Genomic DNA, 27,992 nt, shown 5'->3' on the forward strand with positions numbered 1-27,992 from the left:
ACGTGAGGTAGGACATTCTACTCAAACCACTGAAAGGCTGCCTTGGTGAAAATGAGTGGTTACATCTTATTCCTCGCCTTGGTTGGCTTTGTCCATGGACAGACAAGTCTTGGTAAGATATTGCAAGATGATTTTTTTGATATATTTATTACCATGAGCCAGAGATCCACATGGTGAATGTGTTTACTGTTTCAAATATCAGATATCATGGGATAAAAAACATAAGTACAATGCTAGTTACCTGAAGGTTTGTAGATTCTATTGAAAAGTATTTCAAATGATTTGAGGCTGAAGAGAGTATCAGTATAATATGATTTTCTCAACCCTTTGCCTGTTTCATAAAGAATTAGTTTATCCAATAAACTAATATTTTAGTTTTTGGTACAAATTAAAGAGTCAACCCAACTTATGGTCCCTTATGTTTCTTAGGGAATCCAGGGATAAGATCTCTTTGTTCAAAGGTTTGCTCACTTTTATTGGCCACTTCCACGGGGTTACTTTCCACCTCCTTTTTATTAATTTTAAGCTGGGTATACAGTATATATATATATATATATATATATATATATATATACTGTATATATACAGTACTGTGCAAAAGTCATAGACAGGTGTGAAAAAATACTGTAAATTTAGAATGTTAATAGTTTATTTTTAGCAATGAACAAAATTGAATGTAAATAAAAAAAAAAAATCCAAGTCAAATCAATATTTCGTGTGACCACCCTTTACCCTTTTGCCTTCAAAATAGCATCAATCCATCTAGGTCCACTTTCACAGTTTTTGAAGTCACTTGGCAGGTAGGTTGTTCCAAACATCCTGGAGAACTAACTTCTTCTGTGTATGTAACTAACTCATCTTCTGTGTATATAGGCTGCCTCAAATCCCTCTGTCACTAATCCCAGACAGATTTAATGATGCTGAGATCAGGGCTCTGTTGGGGCCAAACCATCACTTCCAGGACTTCTTGTTCTTCTTTACACTAAATATAGTTTTTAATGACATTGGCTGAATGGTGGGGTTGTTTTCCTGCTGCAGAATAAATTTGGGGCCAGTCACACGCCTCCCTGATGGTATGACATGATGGATAAGTATCTGCCTGTATTTCTCAGTGCTGAGAACACCATTGGTCCTGACCAAATCTCCAACTCCTTTTGCAGAAATGCAACACTAATCTTGCACAATGCTCCACTGTTGCCAATAGACACTCATTGTTGCACCGCTCTCCAGCCCTTTGTGAACAATCTGCCTTTGCTACAGCCAGATATTTCAAATTTGGACTCATAAATCCAGAGCACCTGCTGCCATTTATCTACACCCCAGTACCTATGTTTTCATGCCTAGGGGATGGAAACAAGGCTAAGCAACTGAACTATGCATGAAAACATAGGAACTGCGGTCTAGAAAAATGGCAGCAGGTGCTCTGGACTGATGAGTCAAAATTTAAAATATTTGACTGTAGTAGGAGGAGAGTTGTTTGTGATTTGTGATTTCTTTGATATTGAGTTCCATAGTGTACCACTCATCAACAACATCAACAAACTTTTACAAATTTTTATTTACAAATGTCCAAAAATATTTCAGATTTGTAATATACAGGAAAGTAAAAAGGTGGAGCTGATTCAAGTGTAGAAGAAGATGAAAGAAAGAGCGCACACACATTGCGCATTACCTCAATACATAGTGACTAATTTTATTATTAAGGAAATATACTCACAAAGTGATGGTATAACAGGCATAAGTAACCATAATCCAAACAGGGTTACAGGTAAATCAAAAAGGGGGGGGGGTGAAGTCTAACGCGTTTTGAAGGGTGCTCCCTTCTTCATCAGAGCTGGGTTGAGCAGATAGAGACTTCAGTATGGCAGAGTTCCCATGGCAAGGAGATATTCAGCCACTGAGTGTCAGTATTACAGCAGTTCAGCCTAAACAGCCTAGTACTTACATATGTCTTAACCCATCCCAGGCCTCTAAAGTGTCTCCTCTTGTGGCTCATCTTATGCCGGAGTCATCATACAGATCTCAGTTATTTCTCACAGCGAGCTGCAGAATCTGGGAGAGTGAATCCATATGAAGTAAGAAAGTAAGAAGAAATTGGGGAGTGTAGTGGGAGTGTCCAGGAAAATTGGGGTATGGGATAGGAATGGAGGGGGGCAGGAGGGCTTGGAATTGGGGGGTTATGGCAAGGAGAGAGTTTCCCATTATCTTTCTATCATTCAGATTATGTTTTATCTCTTCATCTTTACTTCCTTGTTAAAGTTTGACTGTTGGAACACATATAACATATATGTACATTTCCTTGTAAAACCTATTAAAGCTTATGTAAAAGAAAATTATCTCAAGGTTTGTTCATGTTTGAAATACCTGCTCAACAAAATCAGTGCGTGATTCTGTGTTTTTTGTTTACCTTGCTAAATCTTGCCTTCAAACTCAGAAATAGTACTTATCTAATGTCATGGCTGTTTAGCAGATGTTGTTCACAAGACTGCAAAATATCATATTTGTTCAAGATTATTACTTGTTTGTACCTTTATATAAAATTCTAGGGTTTCACATGTGGTAGGACATTCTCCTTAGACCACTGAAAGGCTGCCTTGGTTAAAATGAGTGGTACAGTAAAATAATGAGTGTCTGCAGGTAACAGTGAAGCTTGGTGGGGGTTCCTTGCAAGTCTGGGGCTGCATTTTTGCAGATGGATTTGGAGATTTGGTCAGGATCAACGGTGTCCCCAGTGCTGAGAGGCAGGCAGATACTTTTCCATCATACCATACCATCAGGGAGGCATGTGATTGGCCCCAAATGTATTCTGCAGCGGGGCAAAGACCCCAAACGTACAGCCAATGTCATTAAGAACTATCTTCAGCGTACAGAAGAACAAGGAGTCCTGGAAGCAGGGGAGGACTGACAACTCATGGGGCCCCTGGGCAATAGGGGATCATGGAGCCCCTGTGTCCTCACCCACACTTAAAACCACACCCAAAAAAGCCTATGAAAGGTACTAGGGGCATCTCATGGGGCCCCCTACTGACCCTGGGCCCTTGGGCAGTGCCCAAGTACCCAAATGGTCAGTCCGTCCCTGCCTGGAAGTAATGATTTGGCTCCCACAGAGCCCTGATCTCAACATCATGGAGTTTGTCTGGGATTACACAAAGAGAAAAAACTATTTGAGGCAGCCTACATCCACAGAAGATCTGTGGTTAGTTCTCCAAAATGTTTGGAACAACCTACCTGCACAGATCCTTCAAAAACTGTGTGCAAATGTACCTAAATGAATTGATGCTGTTTTGAAGGCAAAGGGTGGGCAGGCCAAATATTGATTTGATTTGGATTTCTCTCTGCTCATTTACTTTCCAGTTTGTTGATTGATAAAATAAACTATGAACACTTCTATTATTGAAAACATTCTTAATCCATAACATTACATATTATTTTTTTACTATTTGCATCTGATAGTAACTTTTGTGGTTTCTTTGAACGTGATCTTTGATCCTGGTTAGGAATCATATCTATGTAATTAATTGAATCTTTGCAGGCTCATACAATTTGGATGAATCCGCCATTTCAGTGTCTGGCTTATCATCAGGATCATATATGGCCAATCAGTTCCATGTTGCTCAATCTAAGAAGATCATTGGAGCAGGTCTCTTTGCTGGAGGTATGTTTTCAATGGCTCTCAAAATGGAGTCAAACGACAAATTTTGACTAAATGCAATATTTACCACAGGTTCACACAGATCTGTTTTTGGATGCATTTTCAACTGCCTGATTCGCATGACCTGAGAAATAAAATGTGTGCCTATAGAGGGTGTTCACGTATATGAAGTCCAACTGCCTTTTTGCAAGTTTTCATGATGTGTGATCCAATTTTGCAGTCTTTAGTTCAGTTCAATTGGAACTGCATGTGAAATGGAAAGATGTTCAGATATAATGCGATTCTAATGTGATAATGTGATTCCAATGAGAGAGAGACCAAGTAAGGAAATTCCAAAAGTGCCACTCTATGAAAAACACATGCAAAAACGCTTTGGTATTCCACCTTAACTGCAGCTAATCGGAATGTAGTTGCTGACTGAATCACGCTAGAAGACTGAACAATTTTGCACTGCTTGTGTGTGAACCTAGCCTTATTAATTCTCTTGGCTGAAAATTTAATCTGTCAATGTTTATGTTTGCTGGGAAATGTGGAAATTTAATTGTTCTTCCCAAAATGTTTATACATCAATAGTGAAACAATCTTGGGATTTTATTTATCTAAAGTAGATTGTAAACTCAGTCACTAAAACCTCAAATAACCTCTAACTCGTTAGGGTAATCTAAAAAATAATTTCCAATATTTTAAAATCAGCTTTCATTAAATTGATTGTTGTTGATCCTGCCATGAAAGTCAGGAACTTCCTGTTATAGGGTGACAATGCTCCATCTCAGTCTCCCAATTGTGTTGTCACCCTGTCACTTGGGTTTTCAGTGGAGACTAGAGGTTGTCATTTCGGCACACATTACAGGGGCATGGTCTACTGTTGTCACCTTTAGAAAACTTGACCCAGACATTCCATGCAGCTACTGCTGTAGTGCATGTAAAGAGAAAGTTGGCTACAAAGGTGTTGGGGTTGACTGAGATACAATAAAATATGATAAAAATTGAAAACAAGTATTTTATTAAAAGAAGTGCAATCGTTTATGATACACAGTGCTTTAGAAATAAAAAAATAAAATAAAAAAATTATATATATATATATATATATATATATATATACATCAGTGTTTCTCAACCTTTTTACAGTCAAGGCACCCTTTAAAGTTATGGACAGTCCCGGGGCACCCTTTAAAATTATGGACAGTCTGGAGGCACCCCATTTTAAAATGGGGTTTTTCCAGGCTGTCCACAATTTTAAAAGGGCACCGCATTCTAAAATAAGAAAAACTATGTGACCCCAGCACTGATGGAGAAGGACAGGGGAGGGTCAAACTAGGATGCTGTGCAGGCAGCTGACATCCTCCTTATCAACTGATGATGTCATTAGTTGTCAGGACGCTGAAACTAGAAGGCCGTAATGGTGCACAATGAAAACCTGTGGCTTTGTGTAACTAAAAGGCAGGCTTGTTCCATCGCTGGTTTGTTTACGCATTTTGGGCAATTTTTAGACACTTTGCCAAGGCACCCCTGAAGAAACCGCAAAGGACCCCAGGGTGCCTGGGCACCCTGGTTGAGAAAGGCTGATATATATAGATATAGATATATATATATATATATATATATTTACTATTATACAGTTAGAGTTTACATTTGCTTTGATAGTGAGTTCCATAGTGTACCACTCATCAACAACATCAACAAAACGTTTACAAATTTTTATTTACAAATGTTCAAAAATATTTCAGATTTGTAATATACAGGGAAGGAAAAAGGAGGACCTGGTTCAAGCCCTGCTGCAACTTCTCATGCGATTTCCTGCAACGTGCAACACAGAAAGTCTTATGTCAATCCAAAACACATTTATATTAATGGGTGCCATCTTCATTGCTGTGACTCAAGTCCCAGCAACAACAAAAAAATTGTTTCTGCACTACTTTTCTGCATCTTCTTTGTGACATGAGTGCCATAGAATGCAATGTTAAAATCATAAACGTTACAAGGAAGTTGTTTCTCTCTCCTATCTTTGTGACTTTGGCTGCAACTTCAGAGGGTTTTGTAACTTCAATAATATATATCACACTCTGTATTATTTATGATTTGCCAAAGTCGCAAACCAACACAGTTTGTACAGTCACCTTCTTTACCTGCTTAAAATCTTGTGATATAAGTAACAAGAAAAAAAAAAAACAATTCCGGCATTGTGCCTGTGTGACAGGATGACTGAACTCCTGCACATGCATGTCATCCGTCATCCCGCTGTGGGCAAGCCAAAGACCAGCCCCCGGGGAGAAGCTGGGTAGAAGATGCCGATGCTGGCAAGGTACCGTTTGAACTATGGTAAGTATCCATGACTTTAGTTCCGCTTTAAGCTGTTCATTTTAGAACACTGGAATAAAAAAAAAATTTTCATAAAACTTCCTAAAAGGATTGCTAAAAAAAACATATTTACAAAGAGGCAGGATTTATTTATTTATTTTACTTGCAAACTACACACACGACCAATAAAGTGTTTGCTACAATATTCAGCAAAGCGCAACAGTAATGCATTTTCTTCTCATTTAAAACGCAGGACCTTATTACTGTGCAGCCGGAAGTTTGGCCTCTGCAACCACCACCTGCATGTTATTCCCCAACAGCATTAATATGAATAACCTCGCCTCCAAGGCTCAGAGTTATGAGAGCAGCTCCCTCATTGATCCCTTATCAAACCTCCAAAATGATAAAGTCTTCATCTTTTCCGGGACTAAGGATTCTGTAGTGGTTCCTGGTAAGCTTGCAAAAAGTACTAAGATGCTATTTTATGTAAGAACTGTGTGTTGAAACTACTTTCCTAGATACTAAAGTCTATCTATAGCCAAAACTTTTTTGGGATAGCGTCAGATATGTTTAGGACCTGTGTCAGGTTTTTTCTTCTGGCTGTCTGTGTCCAGTTGGGGAAATGTCCCCGAAGAAAGCAGTCCTCTCCAATGTGGATAGTTGTCACTAAATCAAGCATGCATATTGTAAGATTTCCCCTCTGTTCTTGTTTTAGTGACAACCTTGAAGCTGAACTGGCACAAAAAAAACGTGCTTGGAAAGCTAGAAAGTTGTTTTTTTTTGCCTTAGGGCCGGTTCCCACCATGCCCACATCTAAATCGCACAGGAATGAGCTCTGCATTCCTGTGCGATTCAAGCCACATGCAAAACGCACTACTTTTTTGATTTGCAAAAATGTGCCGACATCCCAAATGCAGGTCGCAAACACAGTGCGTTTGCCCACACTGGATCGCATGGTACTTTTGTACCATGCAATCCGGATAAGGTGCATTATAAATGTATTGCATACACTACCTTTGGCGCGGCGCGGTGCGGTGCCATTTTAGCTTATTCACAATGAATGGGCTTGAAATCACTCGTGCGGGCATGGTGTGAACTGGCTCATAATGAATATGATGCATTAAAGTGTTACTAAACCCAGGACCCTGCATTCACTATATCCGGTCTCCCACAGTACATACTACAATGAAATGCAATTATTTTAGTAAATATAAACTGCTAAATACATTTTTCTCATCAGCAGTTACACCAGTCTTATGGCTTCTAACAGTGTTCAGCTGAGCACTGGTTAAAGCTTGTAGGAGGAGTTTTCTTTCTGCTCTAGGAGGATTGAAACCCCTGACCTGTGTCTGGACAGTACTGATTAACCCTGTGCTGATCAGATGCACTCTCCTAAGAAAAATAAAAACCTCTCTAGCAATACACACCAAACTGAGCATGTGCAGAGTGTCTTCACACAATATGTCTTATCAGGAGATAAGAGGGGGGCACTGGAAGAAGGGAAGGACCAAACAGCATTTTTACACAATGCAGAGGAGAAACCCCTTAGGTTCCACAGTGAGTATAACAAGCATGCTTTACTGCATATACAGACTGATTTTACTGTTGTGGGTTTAGTAACACTTTAAGATAAAAAATCTTATGTGGTCTGCTGTCTCCCCAGCCACCCCATATACTTACCTGAGCATGATCTTGATTCAGAGATGTGCATGAGAGCCTCTCTCCCTCCCCGTTGGCTAAGAGACAGCAGGAAGGGGGCATTGCCTCCAACTGCTATCAATCACAGCCATGAGGAGAGTCAGGGGGCGGGGCCACGCTGTGCTCTGTGTGTCTGTGGACACACAGAAGGGGGCTCAGGAGCAAGCATGCATGAGTGCCCCCATAGCAAATGGCTTACCAGGAAAAGGAACCAGGAGCACCAGTGGGGGACCTGAGAAGAAGAGGATTGGGGCTGCTCTGTGCAAAACCATTACACAGAGCAGGTAAGTATACCATGATTGGTATTTTTTAAAAAATAAAAAATGATCCTTTACAATCACTTTAAATATATAACTCAATAGCTGCAAAGGATGTAGGTTAACTTCACGTGCACCAAGTGCCTTTTCAAACCCAGATATTACTTTGAAAATGTAGCAATGACATCATCACTGTGGCGTACATAGCCTAAGCAGAGATTAGAACTGTGGGAGGAGTCCAGCAGGCTCCACCCACTACAGGCTGCCTGCAGAAAACTACAGAAGGGGCGGGGACAAGACCAGTCACCCTGCACAAGTAGAGAAAGAAGCAGTGATCGGTCTTTATTACAGGAAGATCCTGCACAGAGGTAAAGTTTTACAATGGACTACTGTACTAATTTGGAAAGAATAAACAAAGCAATCCAAGATTCAAGTAAGAATACATGTGACTCTTGTATTTAGACAATATTTGCTTATCTCAGAGTTCAGTATAGGATAACTCATCACTTTCTCTCTTAGTGACAGTGGTCATTAAGTCAAATAGAGAGGGGGATTTTTCTAAGATGGTAAACAGACAGCAGTGAAAACTTTCATACTCTTATGCAAACCTAAAAAATTATTTTGACTAATAATACACTTTATAGAAGCATTAAACCCAAAAATGAAAATTTAAATGGAACTAACCTCATAATTTTGCAAAACAGTTACATTCAGTGCAAGCTGTGAATGATAACTGTCACAGTTGCTTGTGCTCTCAACAGAACTGTCAAACCATGAAATGGCTGGTGTCATAACTGGTCACATATGCAGCACCATGAAAACCGCAGATCAGAGGCTAAGATGGCAGTTTCCTTGACTGTAAAGGATCGCAGGCTTTAGTTCCACTTTTATTTCCAGTGCATGATGTAACCAACAACTATTTTAGTGAAAGACTGATCTACTCTATGTTGGAAGGGGCTCATATCAGGGGTGGTAAAGTAAGGGAGGGCGATACTGAGTCTGCAGTAAAAGAGACTAATCTTTAGGTATGCATAAAAGAAAGGGGTGAATAAGGGCTAGTATGTTTGGGGTCCCATCAACATTTTGCTATAGGGCCCTGTCATTTGTAGTTATGAACCTGCACATATCTTTAAGTGTATCTAAAGGGGAAAACGTTTTTTTGAGATCATGAAAAGGTTAGTATGCTGTCCTAATAACTGTTAGCCAACAGCTAGCTAACAAAACTGACAGAAGCAACATTGTGTTTCATTCCAAAAATGAATTTTCCTCTGTGAATAGTTCTGTAAAACTGCAATACAATCACATAAACTGAAATTACAATATTTTTGTATACTTGTCTCTCACAACTGCTTACAATGAATACATTTCTTGCAAACAGCTGCCTACAAATCACATTGAATACATTTAAATGCGATCTAGCTATGTATGTGACTTTAACAAACAAAACGAAAGAACATACAGACATATATGTATCAAAGGGAGAATGGAGAAGACCTTCACTGGTGTTCTTCTAGAAGCTGAAATGGCTGCAGTGGTTTATGGAAAAGCTTTATTTTTGAACAAACACTTTCTGCTATTTATTGATAAGGGTGCACTTGCAGTGAACACCCAATAGATGGCTCCCTACTCAACACAATGATGATATATGCGATATACAGGACAGTTAAATTCTTTCAGGCTTTATTGCTTTCTTCGTCTCCACTGGGAATATTTGCCTTCTCCTACTGTTGGTGACAGTGACAGGAAAATCCTAAATTTTGAGTTATCCTCAAAGCAGAAGGGGAAATCTTCCAATGTGCACACCTATTTCAGTGTCAAAAGAACAGACAAAGACAAACACTGCAAGGCTTATGCAGGCCATACATGGTTCAAATTCAGAACAATTTTTCGTCCGAAAATCAGAAACGTTGCTCGCTCGGTAATCCGATGGTGCCATCATTGATTTCGAAAATCGTCCGACCAAGTCATAAAGTTCACCCCGTATAACAGGCAAAACGTCTGTTCCTTCCAGGTCACGGCTCATGCGCATATTCTTTTCGGAAAAGTGATCGTATGATTTGACCATCATTGAGTCAAAAATCGGTCGTTTTTCACGAATTTTCCAACATGCCTGATCACTGAAAAGGGGAGGAACCACGAAAATCACCCGGTGCCATTGACCCTCTAACAGAGTGAAAATCGGCCGATTATTCTTAGGTCTGATTTTCGGACGAAAAATCGGTTGATTTTCGACCCATGTATGGCCGGTCTAACTGCCCCTATTGACATTTCCATTAAATTACTGACAGATTCAGCCTTAAGGAATTTCATAGACACTAATGCAGGCCGTAGATGGGTCGAAAATCGTCCGTTTATTAATAGTGGACTTTTTCTTCTTTTTCTTCTTCTTTTTCTTGCAGGTCACGGCTCATGCACAGATTTTTGTATTGGTAAAAAGATCGGCCGATTTGCCCATCATTGGTGTGAAAATCGGCCCATCTGCAAAATTGGCTGATTTTTTTCCAACTTTACCGATAAAAAAATGTGCCAAAATCCAGAAAAACAGCCAACCAATTAACCCATTAATGGTGCGAAAATCGGCCGATTTTTGACCCATCTATGGCCTGCATTACAGTTAAATAGATAAAAAGACTTTACTTCACTTTATTCATTCTAAAATCAGGAGACTACTTTGTATCTACATAGGGCTGCTGCACAGTAGCCGATAACTGAAATCGGGCATTCAATTGTCAAATGCAGCTGGATTTCAAATATGAATACACTTTTTTTCTGTGCATTGCAGGAGTGGTGAAGAGACAGGAGGAGTTTTACAAAGGATACACGAATGCTGCAAACATTAAGACTGTCTATGATATAGTAGCACAGCATGGCATGGTGAGGGTCCCTAATTAATAACCAATGGGATTTATGGTGATCTATTCATTCCTGTACAATAATGTAATAAAACTTCTACTTACAGCCTACTGATTTTTACGGAGGGACTTGTGGATTTACCAATACCCAATACATCAACAACTGCAATTACAATGGTGCCTACGAGGCCTTGAACCACATCTATGGTGGGCTCCAGGTGAGATGGGACTCACATGATATATACATGATCGGGATCCTGTCATCCATCTCATGATTTCATGTAAATGTATAATTTGATAAAGCAGCATGCATCATAAACAACCGCCATCTTTTTACATTTTACAATATTAGTTTTAACCTTATTTCCATCCTTTGTTGCATCTCAGTGAAGCTGATCTCCTGATGATCCTTTGCAGTCATTTCCTGTCTACATGTACTCCAGCAATGGCTGCATGTTATTTCTCAGGGTGGGGTTTCCAGATAGCGAGAACAGTGGCCCAAGAGCCGTGCCTGCGTGATATGTGTTGAAATGGCCACTTGTGGTCTCCATCAGAAGCCCATGTGACACGGTGTAAATGAAGGAGCACCATTGGAAAACAAGGATGGACTGTTGTCACAATGTAACAGGAAGTGCTTGTACAATGACCTTCATGGAAAGATTAACCACATGGAAGAACAATATATTTGAAATATATTTTAAAAATATCCTTCCCAAATATATTGACATATATTTAAAATACTACAGTTTTGGCCATATTCAATATATTTCAAAATATATTTTATATATATATATATATATATACAGTGGGGATCGAAAGTTTGGGCACCCCAGCTAAAAATTTGTATTAATGTGCATAAAGAAGCCAAGGAAAGATGGAAAAATCTCCAAAAGGCATCAAATTACAGATTAGACATTCCTATAATATGTCAACAAAAGTTAGATTTTATTTCCATCATTTACACTTTCAAAATAACAGAAAACAAAAAAATGGCGTCTGCAAAAGTTTGGGCACCCTGCAGAGTTAATATCTTGTACTGCCCCCTTTGGCAAGTATCACAGCTTGTAAACGCTTTTTGTAGCCAGCCAAGAGTCTTTCAATTCTTGTTTGAGGTATCTTTGCCCATTCTTCCTTACAAAAGTCTTCCAGTTCTTTGAGATTTCTGGGCTGTCTGTCACGCACTGCTCTTTTAAGGAAAACATAGATTTTCAATTATGTTGAGGTCAGGAGATTGTGAAGGCCATGGCAAAACCTTTAGTTTACGCCTCTTGATGTAATCCCCCGTGGATTTCGAGGTGTGTTTAGGATCATTATCCATTTGTAGAAGCCATCCTCTCTTTAACTTCAGCTGTTTCACAGATGGCATCAAGTTACCATCCAAAATTTGCTGAAATTTTATTGAATCCATTTTTCCTTCTACTCATGAGATGTTCCCTATGCCACTGGCTGCAACACAACCCCAAAGCATGATTGATCCAACCCCATGCTTAACAGTTGGACAGAGGTTCTTTTCATTAAATTCTGTGCCCCTTCTTCTCCAAACGTACCTTTGCTCATTCCGGCCAAAAAGTTCAATTTTAACCTCATCGGTCCACAGAACTTGTTTCCAAAATGCATCAGGCTTGTCTATATGTTCATTTGCAAAGTTCAAACGATGATTTTTGTGGTGAGGACGTAGAAGAGGTTTTCTTTTGATGACTCTTCCATGAAGACCATATTTGTACAAGTATCTCTTTATAGTGGAATAGTGTACCACAACTCCAGTGTCTGCCAGATCTTTCTGGAGGGATCATGTAGTCAAACGTGGGTTTTGAATTGTTTTTCTCACAATCCTGCGAACTGTTCTGTCTGATATTTTTCTTGGTCTTCCAGATCTTGCTTTAACTTCCACTGTTCCTGATGACTGCCATTTCTTAATTACATTCCGAACAGAGGATATTGACATCTGAAAACGCTTTGCTATCTTCTTATAGCCTTCTCCAGCTTTGTGAGCGTCAACTATTTTCAGTTTCAGTTTTCTAGACAACTGCTTAGAAGAACTCATGGTGCTGATTGTTGGGGCAAGGTCAGATGAGTCTGGGCATTTAAAACCTTTGAGATTGACATCAACTGGTCTTCCCAGATGATGAGTGAGAACAATCCATGACACTGGCAGGTCTCAGCTTGGCAAAGGGGGCAGTGCATGCTATAATTTCTGCAGGGTGCCCAAACTTTTGCAAACGCCATTTTTTTGTTTTCTGTTATTTTGAAAGTGTAAATGATGGAAATAAAATCTAACTTTTGTTGACATATAAGAATGTCTAATCTGTAATTTGATGCCTTTTGGAGATTTTTCCATCTTTCCTTGGCTTCTTTATGCACATTAATACAAATTTTTAGCTGGGGTGCCCAAACTTTCGATCCCCACTGTACTATATACAGATGCATTTCAACATGCAGTGTATATATATATATATATATTTAGATTGTAAGCTCCACGAGCAGGGCCCTCATATTCCTTCTGTACTGAAATGTATTGTAATTGTACTGTCTCGCTTATATTGTAAAGCACTGCGCAAACTGTTGGCGCTATATAAATCCTGTATATTAATATTAGATATACTGCAAGTTGAAATGCATTTTTTATATATTACAAAATATATGTTTTGTAAATGCACAATATTTTTCATGTATTTTGTACTAAAACGCATTTCAACATGCAGTATATATATATATATATATATATATATACAGTGGGGATCGAAAGTTTGGGCACCCCAGCTAAAAATTTGTATTAATGTGCATAAAGAAGCCAAGGAAAGATGGAAAAATCTCCAAAAGGCATCAAATTACAGATTAGACATTCTTATATGTCAACAAAAGTTAGATTTTATTTCCATCATTTACACTTTCAAAATAACAAAAAAATGGCGTTTGCAAAAGTTTGGGCACCCTGCAGAAATTATAGCATGCAATGCCCCCTTTGCCAAGCTGAGACCTGCCAGTGTCATGGATTGTTCTCACTCATCATCTGGGAAGACCAGTTGATGTCAATCTCAAAGGTTTTAAATGCCCAGACTCATCTGACCTTGCCCCAACAATCAGCACCATGAGTTCTTCTAAGCAGTTGTCTAGAAAACTGAAACTGAAAATAGTTGACGCTCACAAAGCTGGAGAAGGCTATAAGAAGATAGCAAAGCGTTTTCAGATGTCAATATCCTCTGTTCGGAATGTAATTAAGAAATGGCAGTCATCAGGAACAGTGGAAGTTAAAGCAAGATCTGGAAGACCAAGAAAAATATCAGACAGAACAGTTCGCAGGATTGTGAGAAAAACAATTCAAAACCCACGTTTGACTACATGATCCCTCCAGAAAGATCTGGCAGACACTGGAGTTGTGGTACACTATTCCACTATAAAGAGATACTTGTACAAATATGGTCTTCATGGAAGAGTCATCAGAAGAAAACCTCTTCTACGTCCTCACCACAAAAATCATCGTTTGAACTTTGCAAATGAACATATAGACAAGCCTGATGCATTTTGGAAACAAGTTCTGTGGACCGATGAGGTTAAAATTGAACTTTTTGGCCGGAATGAGCAAAGGTACGTTTGGAGAAGAAGGGGCACAGAATTTAATGAAAAGAACCTCTGTCCAACTGTTAAGCATGGGGTTGGATCAATCATGCTTTGGGGTTGTGTTGCAGCCAGTGGCACAGGGAACATCTCACAAGTAGAAAGAAAAATGGATTCAATAAAATTTCAGCAAATTTTGGATGGTAACTTGATGCCATCTGTGAAACAGCTGAAGTTAAAGAGAGGATGGCTTCTACAAATGGATAATGATCCTAAACACACCTCGAAATCCACGGGGGATTACATCAAGAGGCGTAAACTGAAGGTTTTGCCATGGCCTTCACAATCTCCTGACCTCAACATAATTGAAAATCTATGGATAGACCTTAAAAGAGCAGTGCGTGACAGACAGCCCAGAAATCTCAAAGAACTGGAAGACTTTTGTAAGGAAGAATGGGCAAAGATACCTCAAACAAGAATTGAAAGACTCTTGGCTGGCCACAAAAAGCGTTTACAAGCTGTGATACTTGCCAAAGGGGGCAGTACAAGATATTAACTCTGCAGGGTGCCCAAACTTTTGCAGACGCCATTTTTTTGTTTTCTGTTATTTTGAAAGTGTAAATGATGGAAATAAAATCTAACTTTTGTTGACATATTATAAGAATGTCTAATCTGTAATTTGATGCCTTTTGGAGATTTTTCCATCTTTCCTTGGCTTCTTTATGCACATTAATACAAATTTTTAGCTGGGGTGCCCAAACTTTCGATCCCCACTGTATATATACAGTATATTTGAAATTTATTTTTAAAAATATTTTTCATATATGTTGTGTATATATATATATATATATTTATTGAAATACATTTTGAAATATATTGAATATGGCCAAAAATTTTGGTATTTCAAATATGTCGATATATTTAGGAAGTATTTTTAAAAAAGTATATTTTTAAAAATATTTTTCATATATTTTGTAATATATAAAAAAAATGCATTTCAACATGCAGTGTATATATATATACTGCATGTTGAAATGCATTTTTTTATATATAACAAAATATATGAAAAATATTTTTTTTAAAATTTTTTTAAAATATATTCTTCAGATTTATTTTAACATATAAAAAAGTAATTGTAACATATATTTTTACATATATTTGTAAATGCATTCCAAAAATGTAGATTTGTATTTTTAAAGACATACAGTATATTTGAAATGTATTTTTAAAAACATTTTTCATATATTTTGTAATAAAAATGTATTTCAACATACAGTATATATATATGATGCACACTGATAGGCGGCACTGACTGGCACTGATAGGCGGCACTGACTGGCACTGATAGGCGGCACTGATTGGCAGCACTGATAGGTGGCACTGATTGGCACTGATAGGTGGCACTGACTGGCACTGATGGGTGACACTGAAAGGCAGCTCAGATGGGCACTGATATATGGCATTGATGTGCACTGGTAGGCACTGACATGGTGAAATTGATGTGGCACTGATGGGCACTGGCACATGGCACTGATGAGTACTGACAGCTGGCACTGATGGACACTGACAGGTGGCACTGCTGGGGCTACACAGATCATCAGGGCACACTGATCATCAGTGCCCTGATGATCTGTGTACATGTCCCCTCCGAGGAATGCTGATTACCGGCTCTCCTCTCGAGCTGTCAACGTGACAGCTCGAGAGGAGAGAAATGCCGATAACCAGCATTTCCCTGTTTACATGTGATCAGCTGTGATTGGACACAGCTGATCACATGACCGAGCCGACATCTTCGGCTCTTTCCATGGATCGGTGATCCGCTGTGTCCGAGGGACACATCGCACCACCGATCACCGCGCTGTGCACTCCGGGAGCCGCACATGCGCGGTTAGAACGAGAGAACCACCTTACTATATGGCGGGCGGGAGGTGGTTAAAGTGGTATTAAGCTCTAATTTTTAAAATTGGTAATAGGTAGGGTTTATATCACAGAAGAGACTCTATGGGGGAGATCTACTAAAGCTGGTTCACTCAGAATCTGGTGCCGCTGTGCATGGTAGCCAATCAGCTTCTAACCTCAGATTGTTCAGTGAAGCTTTAGCAATAAAACCTGGAAGCTGATTGGTTTCTACGCAGAAGTGCATGAGATTCTGAGTGAACCAGCTTTAGTAAATAAACCCCTATTGGTATCTTCTGTCATAGAGGCACCTCCTACCTGTCAGCTGTCATATACACTAAGGCTGGCCATATATTATACAATTTTCTTGAGATTTTTGGTTTAGATTTACCAAAAACCATATAATAGGAGGTCAAACCTAAACACTTTTAATTGTATCCAATTAGGCAGGCCCTTGCACTACATAGTTGAAGGTAAATCTAAAGGAAACTGGGCAGAAATTGGACAGAAAATTGTATAATGTATGGCCAACATTAGACTCGCATACATTGCTTAGAGTACATGTACAGCAGTGATCTGTGCTGTGGGGATGTGACTCCCATGCTCAAGCACAGTGTGACACAGTGGTGTATTTAGGTTTTGTGCTGCCCTATGCAACACAAAAAGCGGATGCCCTCCCTGACAGACAGAGCCTGACACTGACCAACACCAGCCCCCTCCTCCCCTAAGGAGAGAGCCTGACATTGACCAACAACATCCCTGCCTTCCACTAACCCCCCCCCCCCGGGATCCCGCAGCCTCTCTCGGATCCCACCTGGTCCCCATGCCACATATGTCCACTCTTCTTCTTCTTCTTCAGTGCTGCCCCCCTAAAAGATGCCGCCCTAGGCAAATGCCTTGTTTGCCTTGTAGTAAATATGCCCCTGGTGTGACATCACATTGGCCTGGCCATTCAAGTGGCCAAAGAGACAAAGGAAGACTGATTGAAGATGGAAGTTCACGGGACCCGAGGGACTGGTCACAGTGCAGTGCTGGAGGACACATTATGACAGGTAAGCTGTGCCTAATATGTATTTTAATACTACTTTAAATCCAACAAATGAAAGGGGCAGGCCAGGGAGTCAGGTAGGTGAGGAAAGGGTGAGATGCTGCTGGACATCCTAAACCAGAAAATGAGGTGGGCTCTGACTGTAGTTTCCTTTTTATAAATTCTTTACTGAATATGGTTTTTATTGCACACTGTGAGAAACTCACATTGTGCAGTGAAATCAGAGTAAACGATTTCAGGGCAGGAGTCGATCCTGTACAACAGTTCACGACTAAAGGTAAGGTTGGAGGTAAGCTTAAATGTAACTGACTTACACTTCTCTTTTACTTCCAGAAACCAAGCCCTGGAGCAGCTCTTACTGGAGAGGTAAGAGAAATACTTTGCAAACAATTAAAGTGGAATGCCAACCAAAACAAAGAAACATTTTGGGGAAGGGTTAGACCCAGGGGCGGACTGACAACTCATGGGGCCCCCGAGCAATAGGGGATCATGGGCCCCTGTGTCCTTGCCCAAACTCAAAAAAGCCTATGAAAAAGGCAGACCTACATTTTAACCAAAGAGTTCTCCGCATATTCACAGAGATTACACTCATTTTGAAAACTAGAAATGCCATCCACATAATATTGTAAGGCAGAAAGAATAAGCTCTCAGTGTTCGAATGCTACAGGATTAGTGAGAATAGCAGCAGCATCCTCTGACATGGGTTTAATCCATTCCTCTAGGCAGGGTTTGACATTACAGCAATGGTAGCCTGCACAGCAGGATCAGCTAGGGAAAACAGATATTTGGAAAGCACTACTAAAGTACAGTTAGTGTTTTATTTAGGCGAGAAATAGCAGAGACTGTAGTGAGAACATCCTACCTCTAAAAAAAAGTCTTGTTAAATAGGTATTCTGGATAACCTGTGGATAATAGCAGCTGCATGCTGTTCCTCAGGAGTAGGCTCCTCCATTAGGGATTTGTGAAACTCCTCATAAAACAAGCAATCTGCAGTGAAAGGCTTAGAATCGGCAAAAGCTGCATTCGTGTCAGATAAGGATTTTGGAAGGTGTAAAAGTACTTTCTCTATATTTGGATTCAACAATCGAAGTACCAACTTTTTGCATAAAATCCTGCAAGGTTGCAGAAAACCCCCTCCCTGGATAATGCAGAGGATGGTGCCATGCCCGATGGAACCAGGGTGGAGTTCTAGGTAGTCTTCAGTAGGAGACAATGGTCCAGGTCCAGGCCTGTTAGTGGATCGAGACAATGGAGAAGCCTAAAACAGCAGGACCAATTCCTTGTACTTGAGATCCAACAGGTACTACTGCCAACAAGAACATCTGCATAGGGAACACCTGGTAAAAACCTTGGTTACTTGTAAGCAGGTTGTAATGCTGGTTTAGTAAATTAGCAGCTGGCCCATGCTGAGGATAAAGAGTTAAGTTATGTGTGCTCAGTTCGTGGACTTTTGTGTCCCAGCCAGCCCACTTGTGATATAAAAAGGGGAAATGCTTAGATCCCAGGCCGATTTTTCCCCTTCTTGGCTTGAATTGTGGCAGGGCCTGCTGCGCCTTGCAGTCCGTGGAAGGCATCGGGGTTCTGGAAGACATCCAAGCAATGAAGACTACCTGCATGGAATACCACCTCATAGAGGTATGCCTGGGCAGCCACACAACTGTAGTTAGGATTAGGGATTGGACTTGGTCATAGTGGGCTGTAATGTTGACGTTTCTTCAGTAAAGTTACATTAACTGTTCTGAGCCTGGTCTGCAGTTATTCAAAGGGGTCCATATTGGCTCTGGTGTATCTAAAGAACCAGGGTCTGTAAAGCACAAAGGGTATGAAGTAATACCATGCAAATAGGGTTAATGCAGCAAGTTAAGAGAAAGTAAGGCCGTTGCTAAGAGTAACCAAGCACAGTTCAAGACAAAAAGCAAACTGTTGTTAGGCGTGGTCAGCATGCATGTTACTGATAGTGAGATAACAGCGGTATGCTGGACTGGTGGAGTGGGCGCAGGCACTGCCCATCCCTCCTAATGCAACAACTAATAAAGTTACAGTGTGTGGTGACATGGGACACCATGTTTCAGAGGAACTCTGTATTTTTACTGCACACAGTGAAAGTCAGGGAACTGTCTTAATGTTAGATTTTCCACATGACCACAGCCTCTGCCTGGTCCCGGGCATTGATGAGCATGCCTACAACAAGCAAAGTTACCCCACATGCATGGATGACCGTAGGCCTCGCACACATACTCACAAAACTGACTGCAAAATCAGAAGGGATTAATGGATAGAGGTGACTCAGTTAATGTAGGTGGCAGCAAGGTTTATCTGAGGTATAAACCATGAGTCACTTGCACTGGAAACAAACCCCACAAACTAGCCCTCATGCACACAGGATGTTTTGATAATGCTGGTAATGTTAGCTCTGTAAAGTCATGTTAAAAACGTGAGTTTTTCAGCTTTTGTTTAGCATTTTTGCATTAGCATTTAGCGGCGTTTTGCCAAATTGAGCAGCGTTTTTCCATGTTTGTGTTTTTTAGCATTTTTTTTACCCAAAAAAAATTTTTTTAAAAAAAAGTCCAAAAACACCAGTTTTCAGCATTTTACTGTGTTATGCTGCATTTTTCAGCATTAGAGTGTTTTTACAGCTAAAAAACTCCCCTAGAAACCCACTAGTACTGGGGTTTTTTTCCCAGCCAAAAAACGTTGATTTCAGTCTATATGTGCATGGACACATAGGATAACATGCTGGGGGGATTACTGACTGTAGAAAAAAATGTCAAAAGCCAAAAACAGCCGCTGTAAAAACGTCCAGTGTGCGTGAGGACTAAAAAGCAGTACCATAGTAAGGTAAGCATGCATGCACATAGGAGTAGTGAAGCAGCACATAATTCCTGAGCATGTTAACCCTTTCCATGGAGAAGCATAATAGGAGTTCAGAAAAAGTTTTTTTCTCCCTGGGGTTAGCTTGTAATAACAGAGCATAAGTAACCTTCTTTTCTGTTCTCCCCATCGAATTCAATGGTCTCCACCTTGTCTCTCTTCTAGCTGATTCTGTTTGACCAGTCAGAATTTTTTAAGCCAACTTCCCCCTCCACCTACGGAATGGATACTGCTGGATATATTTATGTCCCTGCTTCCTGCCAGAGTGGAGCACGTAAGTAAAGCCTTTGAATTGTTGACTCCCAGCAAACCAACTTAAATAGAGCCAGCCACCAATGGGCACCTATAATAATCTGAATGTCCATTACTGAATTGGTGTAGCCATACCTCCCAGGAATGCATTACTCTTTACTTGCATTCTCTTTTTCAGACCAGAAGGCTGTTCTTTTCCAAGCTAGCCTTAGTGCCAATAAAAACACTCTAATTCTAACTGTTAGATTTTCATGATAGAATACAAATGCTTTTTTTAGTAGCCAGTTTTACCCTCTTCCAATATTCCAACAAAAAATAATTACGCTACAGAAAGGGGTGAAGCTTGTGCAAAAAAGCAATACCAATTAGAACTGTTTGGGGCCATACAGTATTATGTCTGCATTTGGATACAATGGATCAGTCAGGAACACCAGCTAGGTAAGTGGCATATTTAGCTAGGCAATGAATGGATGAAAGTTAAAAGGAGTTTATGCTTTCTCTAAACCGCTATTCTAAAACCACTGAATTCAAACAGATGTGCAGTTTATCTTTATAATCTGTTTATCACTTTATGATATTTATTTCAGAATGCAGACTGCACATTGTATTCCATGGCTGTCTTCAGGCAAGGTAAGGCATTGCTTAAAGGAAAACATAAGTAGCTATTGGCCACTTTTCCACAAGTGTATAGACAAATGTTTTATATCCTTTCTATTTTTTGTATAAAATGTTTAATTTACATACAAAAAAATGAAATATCATAACGGGGCGGACTGACAACTCATGGGGCTCTCGGCCAATAGGGGATCATGGGGCCCCTGTGTCCTTGCCCAAACTCAAAAAAGCCTATGAAAAAGGTATCAGGGGCATCTCATGGGGCCCCCTACTGACCCCGGGCCCTCGGGCTGTGCCCGAGTTTCCAAATGGTCAGTCCGCCCCTGGATCATAAGAAATTTCAGCAATGGTTCTGTACTTGTTCTCCTATGGAGAGAAAAAAAATCCACAGCAATACATCTGTCTTCTAAGGCCATATTTGAATCCCAGAATCTACTGATTCTTGCTACTGGGTTTGACAGCTGTGAGAAGATAGCTGCAGCTGCTTAACCTGTACACTGCAAATGTAGTAGCAATTTTGGAGAACCAGGCAACTGCGGACACAGACTTCTGAGGAAAATAAAGTGATTTATTAAAAACAGCACTGTTTGACCTAACAGATGGCTCATGCTCTCATCTGCTAAGTGAGTTATAGAAAATTACAAGCATATATACCAATGATTACGTCACAATGCATACATTCCTTCTTTCACTTTCTATACAATCAAAAGTCTTTTTAAACTCTGCAGAATATAACCTTGAAATAGCAGCTGCAGATAAGAGTGCTAACTACAAGCTGGTACATTCACTCACAGGAAATAAGGGAGGGGGAGAGTTAGCTAAAAACTTTGCTTTTACAAACACAGGCTGCTAGAAGTGTTACAGTTTAAAGGGGAACTCTGCAATATCTGGGTGCTACCACACAATGACAAACTGTCATTGGCTGCGGCTATTTGTGCTTGTTTCACAGCCAACGATCACCTGTGGTAATCGCATGTGATCGCTGAAATGCCCGTGCGAATGTAGCCTAACTCATTTAGCTGTGTAATTTGAGCAATTGCCAATGACGTCTATTCACAACACAGGGTATTAGGTCTATTTATGGCATAACCAGTTTTCTAAAACCTTTCTTACCCCCGGTTCACATATCTGCGGCCATGCGGGCCACGTTTTGCGTGGGCACAAGAGCCCATTCATTTGAATGGACTCCTGTGCCCCAGGACGCGCAGGTAAGAAGTCCCTGCACTTCTTTGGAAAACGCAGCCCGCACGGGCACTGTTGAAATTTCCAGTGCAGGCAGCGTGCCATTAGAATTAATGGCACCCGCCCACAGGTCCACATTCCTCTGTGCAGCTATACATATTTTTGTGTGGATCCTCAGTGGCACCACCCGCACAGCTGTGAACCTAGCCTAAAACTTGTTCTTAAGAGCCAGTTCACACCATAATGTGCACATTACCTAGGGTTGTCACCTCATCCCTTTAAAACCGAGCACATATTAATTACACAGATTCTGGTGCTAATTTATTACAGATAAGGCATTAACTGAGTTTAATTACCACCTTAATCAGCCACAGAACCTGTGTAATTAATATGTATTGGGTTTTAAAGGGATGAGGTAGCAACCCTAATATTACCACACGTTCCTGTGCGGCATGTTTTGACAGCTCATTCATTTCAATAGGCTGCTATTCGCACAGGAACGCACAAGAAGTACGGCAGGTATGATTTCTAAAATTGTGCCACACCAAACTGCACAGTACTACCTGTGTCCCCATAGGGAAATTTCACTTCCCGTCCTGGAGATGCAACAGGAAGTGAATTGAAATCTAGGGAGCTCTAACACTACCCAGATATTCAGCTGTAGCAGAGAGTAATTACGAACTGCTGTAGCTATTTTCATCTTTGCATGTTCCTGCACTTTATGCCTGCAGCAACTATCTCTTTTAAAAAGCCCTTTTAGGCAATATTATTATGTCGCAACCCCATTATCTCATCTACGTTTTTCTCATTGGTTTCACTATTTTTTACTTTGCGTTTGCTTTAGCCAAAAAAAAAAAAACAAGGCAAAAAAAAGTCCCTGAATGAGGTGCACAATGGGAGAGCTAATTCAAAACATGTGGGAAACACAAAGTTCAGCATTCCCATGCGTTCAATCACATTACCCAGCAAAGGGGACCTAGAAAACCTGCCTCTAATTTATAAGAAAAATAAAGTCTTGGTTACATACAATGCCAAATAAAATGTGGAATCTCTGTGCTGTTTGAAGGTGCCTCTGCATCCTGTGGTCCTACAGCACAAATTCCCTAAATGAAAAGTATAGGTGTTGGGTTTGCAAATTGCTTGGAAAGCTTCATAATGCAAAACAAATGTCATTTCTTTATGCCTTCTTTAACAAGGCCATATTGCTGGCTGAGTTTTGTATTAAGCAGTGTTTTTTTACATACAGGGAGAAGCTTGGTGATAAATACGCCAGAAACACCGGATACAATCAAGTCGCCGATCTGAACAATTTCATCATCCTCTATCCTCAGGCCAAATCTAACATGTCTAACCTCAATGGATGCTGGGACTGGTAATTTTACTGATAATACATCCTTCATTGTATACAAATGGAACACACTGTAGACCAAGCCTACAAGAAAACAACTGTGTATCGATTAATAATAAAAGAAACAGTCATCTCTTTTTTATGAAATAATTACAAAATATTATACAGCTACAGGATCTGAGATCTAATTAATATTTTTCTGTCTCTTGGACAGGTGGGGATTCAGTAGTAAAGAATACGGTAAGATATTATTATACAGGATTTATATAGCGCAAACAGTTTGCTTAGCGCTTTACAATGTAAAGGGAGACAATACAGCAATGATACAGTTCAATACAAGAGGGTTAGGAGGGTCCTGCTCCTTGGAGCTTACAATCTAAGAGGGAGGGGCTGGTGGTACAAAAGGTAATAACTGTGGGAGATGAGCTGGTAGGAGACATAGAAGATTTGGTTATTAGCTGAAGGCAGGATAGGCTTCCCTGAAGAGATAGGTTTTCGGGGATTGCCTAAAAGTGGGCAGAGTGGGCAGTAGTCAGATAGATTGGGGTAGAGAGTTCCAGAGGATGGGGGAGGCTCTGGAGAAATCCTGGAGATGAGCATTAGAGGAGGAGACAAGTGATCTAGAGAGCAGGAGGTCGTGGGAGGAGCGGAGAGGACGTTTTGGGTGATATTTGGAGACAAGATTGGTGCTGTAATTTGTGGCAGAGTTATGAATGGTTTTATATGTTATTGTTAATGTTTTGAATTTTACTCGTTGGGCAATGGGAAGCCAGTGGAGGGATTGGCAGAGAGGGATGGCAGATATGGAACGGTTAGTAAAGTGGATGAGTCTGGCAGCAGCATTCATGATAGACTGAAGAGGAGATACCCTGCGATTAGGTAGGCCAATGAGGAGGGAGTTACAATAGTCAAGGCAAGAGATAACAACTGAGTGAAAAAGTTGCTTAGTAGTATCAGAGGTTAAAAACAGGCGTATCTTGGAGATGTTGTGGAGGTGAAGCCTACAAAATTTGGACATTGACTGGATTTGGGGCTGAAAGGACAGATGGGAGTTTAGGATTACACCTACACCCTGGCATGAGGAGAGGGACTGATGGTTGTGTTATTGATCTTGATGGAGAAGTCAGGGGAGGGGGCATGGGCTGGGGGGAATAGTATGAGCTCAGTTTTAGAAAGATTGCATTTGAGGAAGTGGAGTGACATCCATGCTGATATGTCACTTAGTAGGTTAGTAATGCGAGAGGAGACTGAAGGGGTGAGGTGCAGAGAAGAAAGATAGATTTGTGTGTCATCGCCATAGAGATGGTACTTGAAGCCATGGGAGTTTATCAAGTGAACAAGGGTGGAGGTGTAAATGGAGAAGAGAAGGGGTCCAAGGACAGAACCTTGAGGGACCCCTACAGAAAGATGGAGTGAAGTGGAGAAGACAGAGTTATAGGTAACACCAAAGGAGTGCTGTGATAGGTAGGAGGAGAACCAGGAGAGAGCAGAGTCTTGGAGGCCAAGAGAGTGGAGTTTTTTGAGGAGGAGGGGATGGTCAACAGTATCAAAAGCCACAGAGAGGTAGATTAGTAAGAGTACGGAGTAGTGGCCATTGGTTTTAGCAGTTAGTAGATCATTAGTGAGTTTTAGTAGGGCAGTTTCAGTGGAGTGTAGTGAGCAAAAGAAATACTGTAAAGGGTCAAGAAGGTTGTTGTCAGTGAGGAGCCCAGGCGATTACAGAGTGCAGACTAAGCATTCTAAGAGTTTTTTATAGTTGCAAAACTAGCTGCCCACCTGCTGAAAATGCTAATTGCCTGGCTTCTTTAATTCTTTCTGAGTCACTGGTCTGGAACAAACATACAGTTTGTTCGTGCTTGATTCCAGTCAGTAACTCAGCAGCTACCAAACCAGTGGATCAGCATGATCAGAATCAGAACTTACGGCCTGCCCATGTCACCCCCTTTAACCCAACTAGCAGTTGGGGTGTAGATCACGCCCTTTTACCCGAGAATACCCCAATCACTGGCACTCTCTATTGCTATTCTCTAAAACACATCTATTTTATACCCAATCCTTTATGCTGATACTCTTAAAGTATCCATTTTGTCCAATTAGAAGTACTCAACCTTTGTCCTTTGACATGTAGATCACATAACCATACTTTTATAGGCAAAGTACATGATGTATATGATGCAGTCTTTCACTAGCATTAACAGTCTCTCCTGTAATATGGTTTTATTACCTGTTAATCCTGCCAGTAAATTAATTATTATCCCCTTCCTGTAACAGGGTGACAACGCTGCTGTGTGATTTTACTGCAAAGCAAACAGCGTTGTTATCCTCTGGGGTAGTTTTAGATGATGGATGTTTAATTTTAGATGGACTTTAAAAGAGAAACAAATTAAGGCCCTTTTCCAGTTTACACTTTTTAAAGTGGAACTTTAGTCAGAAAATTAAGTCTTGCTAGATCACTTCAGGCTTGCCCCTTTTGCAGGTATAGCTATGTAAAACATTAAAAGTAATTGCTTATACACTGTCTCACTGTGCTCTGCACATGCTTAGTTGCTTTACATTTTTAGGCATTTTTAGGCACTGTGCCGAATTTGTAGAGGACGATCTACTGATAGTCAGATGGCAGCTTCCTTGGCTGAAAAGGATAGGAGGGTTTAGTTCTGGTTTAACTGCTACTCAGGGCTCTGTGCTTCAACAAAATGGCAGCCCCCAGCAAGACAAAAACAGGAACAACGCCGGAGGCAGTTTATAGCACGCACTAATTTTGATAGCATAATTATTAATGTGGAATATATGTTCTCTGCTAAAGAACCTTACTTTTTATCAATTATTATGAGTAAATGTCCGCTTAAAGCAGTTAAAGAATAAGAAAGGATGCTGATCTGACCACCCGTGGAGTCTGGTATATGAAATGGCTTCAGCCACCATTCCAGCCATGCCCTCTGATATGTTTGCGCCAACCACCGGGGCTTGTTCACAGAGAAGACCCGCTGATCACCTCTTGTGATCCTCCACCATGTATGTTTTTGCAGAGGATCACAAGAGGTGAAATGCAGTGATATATTGTACAGTACAATTTGAGAAGAAATTCACATCACATGCATGGACATTTCATAATATTTTTAATTTGTATTCACTGTTTATGATACATGGACTTCTTTGATTTATTATTGTGTGATATATTATTTGTGGAGATGTGAATATTGGTTTAAATAATTTATTGGGAGGCGCAGTAATATACCCTTTTACATAGGTTTTAAAAATTGGAGACATACCTCTCCAGGGATCCAGTGCAGTCCTCACCTGAGTCGGTTCCTCTCTGGTCTTCAGGGCCAGCATGTTTAGTATGGGAAGCGGGCTGTTACTCCTTGCAGCTTCCCACTGCGCATGTGTGTGCTGTGCTGTGCTTTTTTAAATGGTTCCTCAGCCTTCTGGGACCTGTGACATGTCTCAAAAGGTTGCAGGCAGAGAAGAGCTGGGTGGGATTTTTGGTGGAATCGCCTAGGCAATTCCAGTGGACATGGGAAAACTAGATACCCGCACCTCCCCCAATAAAAGTTCCAAAAGAAGAGGAGGGGGGAGGAGGACATAGAGCAGAAATTCCCCCTTAGGGTGAAGTTAAACTTTAAGTACAGTCCTATATGTCTACAGTTAAACCAAGAAACAAATGCATCTCTTCAGTGACACTAACCCTAGTCACCTTTTTCAGCTAACAAGAATGGACACCAGATGGTCGGCATTGAAAGGATGATGCTGAGGACTCTGGGACAGTATTAAAGTCTTCACATTCGCAGAGATGGAATAGGGGGGTCACCCACCAGTGGACAGACTGCTAAAAATGTAATTTCTTGTAAATAATGAAAATATTAAATCCCCATTCCTCCCCTGTTATATTGTCCAACATCATCCATTACTGGAGAGACATTTTGGTTGTCGACGGAGTAAGAAGTTTTGAAGAACAAAATCCTGACTCAGAATTCATCATAATAACCCGACATTATCTATCATAATCAGAAAGTTCTTTATGTTACAAAAGTACATTCACAATGTTCTGTAAGATTTTACTTTTTGAATAGAGGGTGGAACTGTTGCAATTCACAGTATGTTGTTACTTTTCCTAAAATCAAATTTTTTCCTTGTATTTGAAGAAGCGGGACATACTTTAAAGGGCATGTGTTAGAATGGTTGTTTGGCCAAGTCAACACTGGAACCTCCCAGATGCAGAGCTGTCTCCAGCAGTACTTCATTTTAGCCACAAGATGCATTTAGTCTTCTGGGTTGAATTGCAGTCAGTAAAATTCAGTTCAGTAGACTGAGGACTTACAGTGAATGCAGTGCATCATAGGATCAACCCTTGGGGGTGTCACCATGGAGCCTTTCATTCACAATGTATTGATGCAGAGAGTGGCGCTAATGCCATCAAGTCAGTGCCACTCCCTGCATCATGAGGGGAAAGAAGGGAAATGAGAGATAT

At 40.4% G+C, this 27,992-nt stretch overlaps 1 protein-coding gene across 1 annotated transcript; it reads left to right on the forward strand.

Annotated features, from left to right (window-relative positions):
- Positions 1 to 27,616, forward strand: LOC149467376 (uncharacterized). Its single transcript, XM_089671881.1, has 11 exons — positions 1 to 112; positions 3,533 to 3,655; positions 6,204 to 6,401; positions 10,688 to 10,779; positions 10,865 to 10,975; positions 17,590 to 17,622; positions 20,293 to 20,401; positions 20,967 to 21,009; positions 23,423 to 23,548; positions 23,739 to 23,764; positions 27,228 to 27,616. The coding sequence occupies exons 1-11, from the start codon at positions 52 to 54 to the stop codon at positions 27,293 to 27,295; spliced, it is 990 nt and encodes a 329-aa protein (XP_089528007.1). The 5' UTR covers positions 1 to 51; the 3' UTR covers positions 27,296 to 27,616.
- The last annotated feature ends 376 nt before the right edge of the window (positions 27,617 to 27,992 follow it).

Source organism: Staurois parvus, unplaced genomic scaffold, assembly GCF_062004578.1.
Source record: "Staurois parvus isolate SC_StPar_1 unplaced genomic scaffold, SC_StPar_1.0 ptg000114l, whole genome shotgun sequence".
Taxonomy (NCBI): Eukaryota; Metazoa; Chordata; class Amphibia; order Anura; family Ranidae; genus Staurois; species Staurois parvus.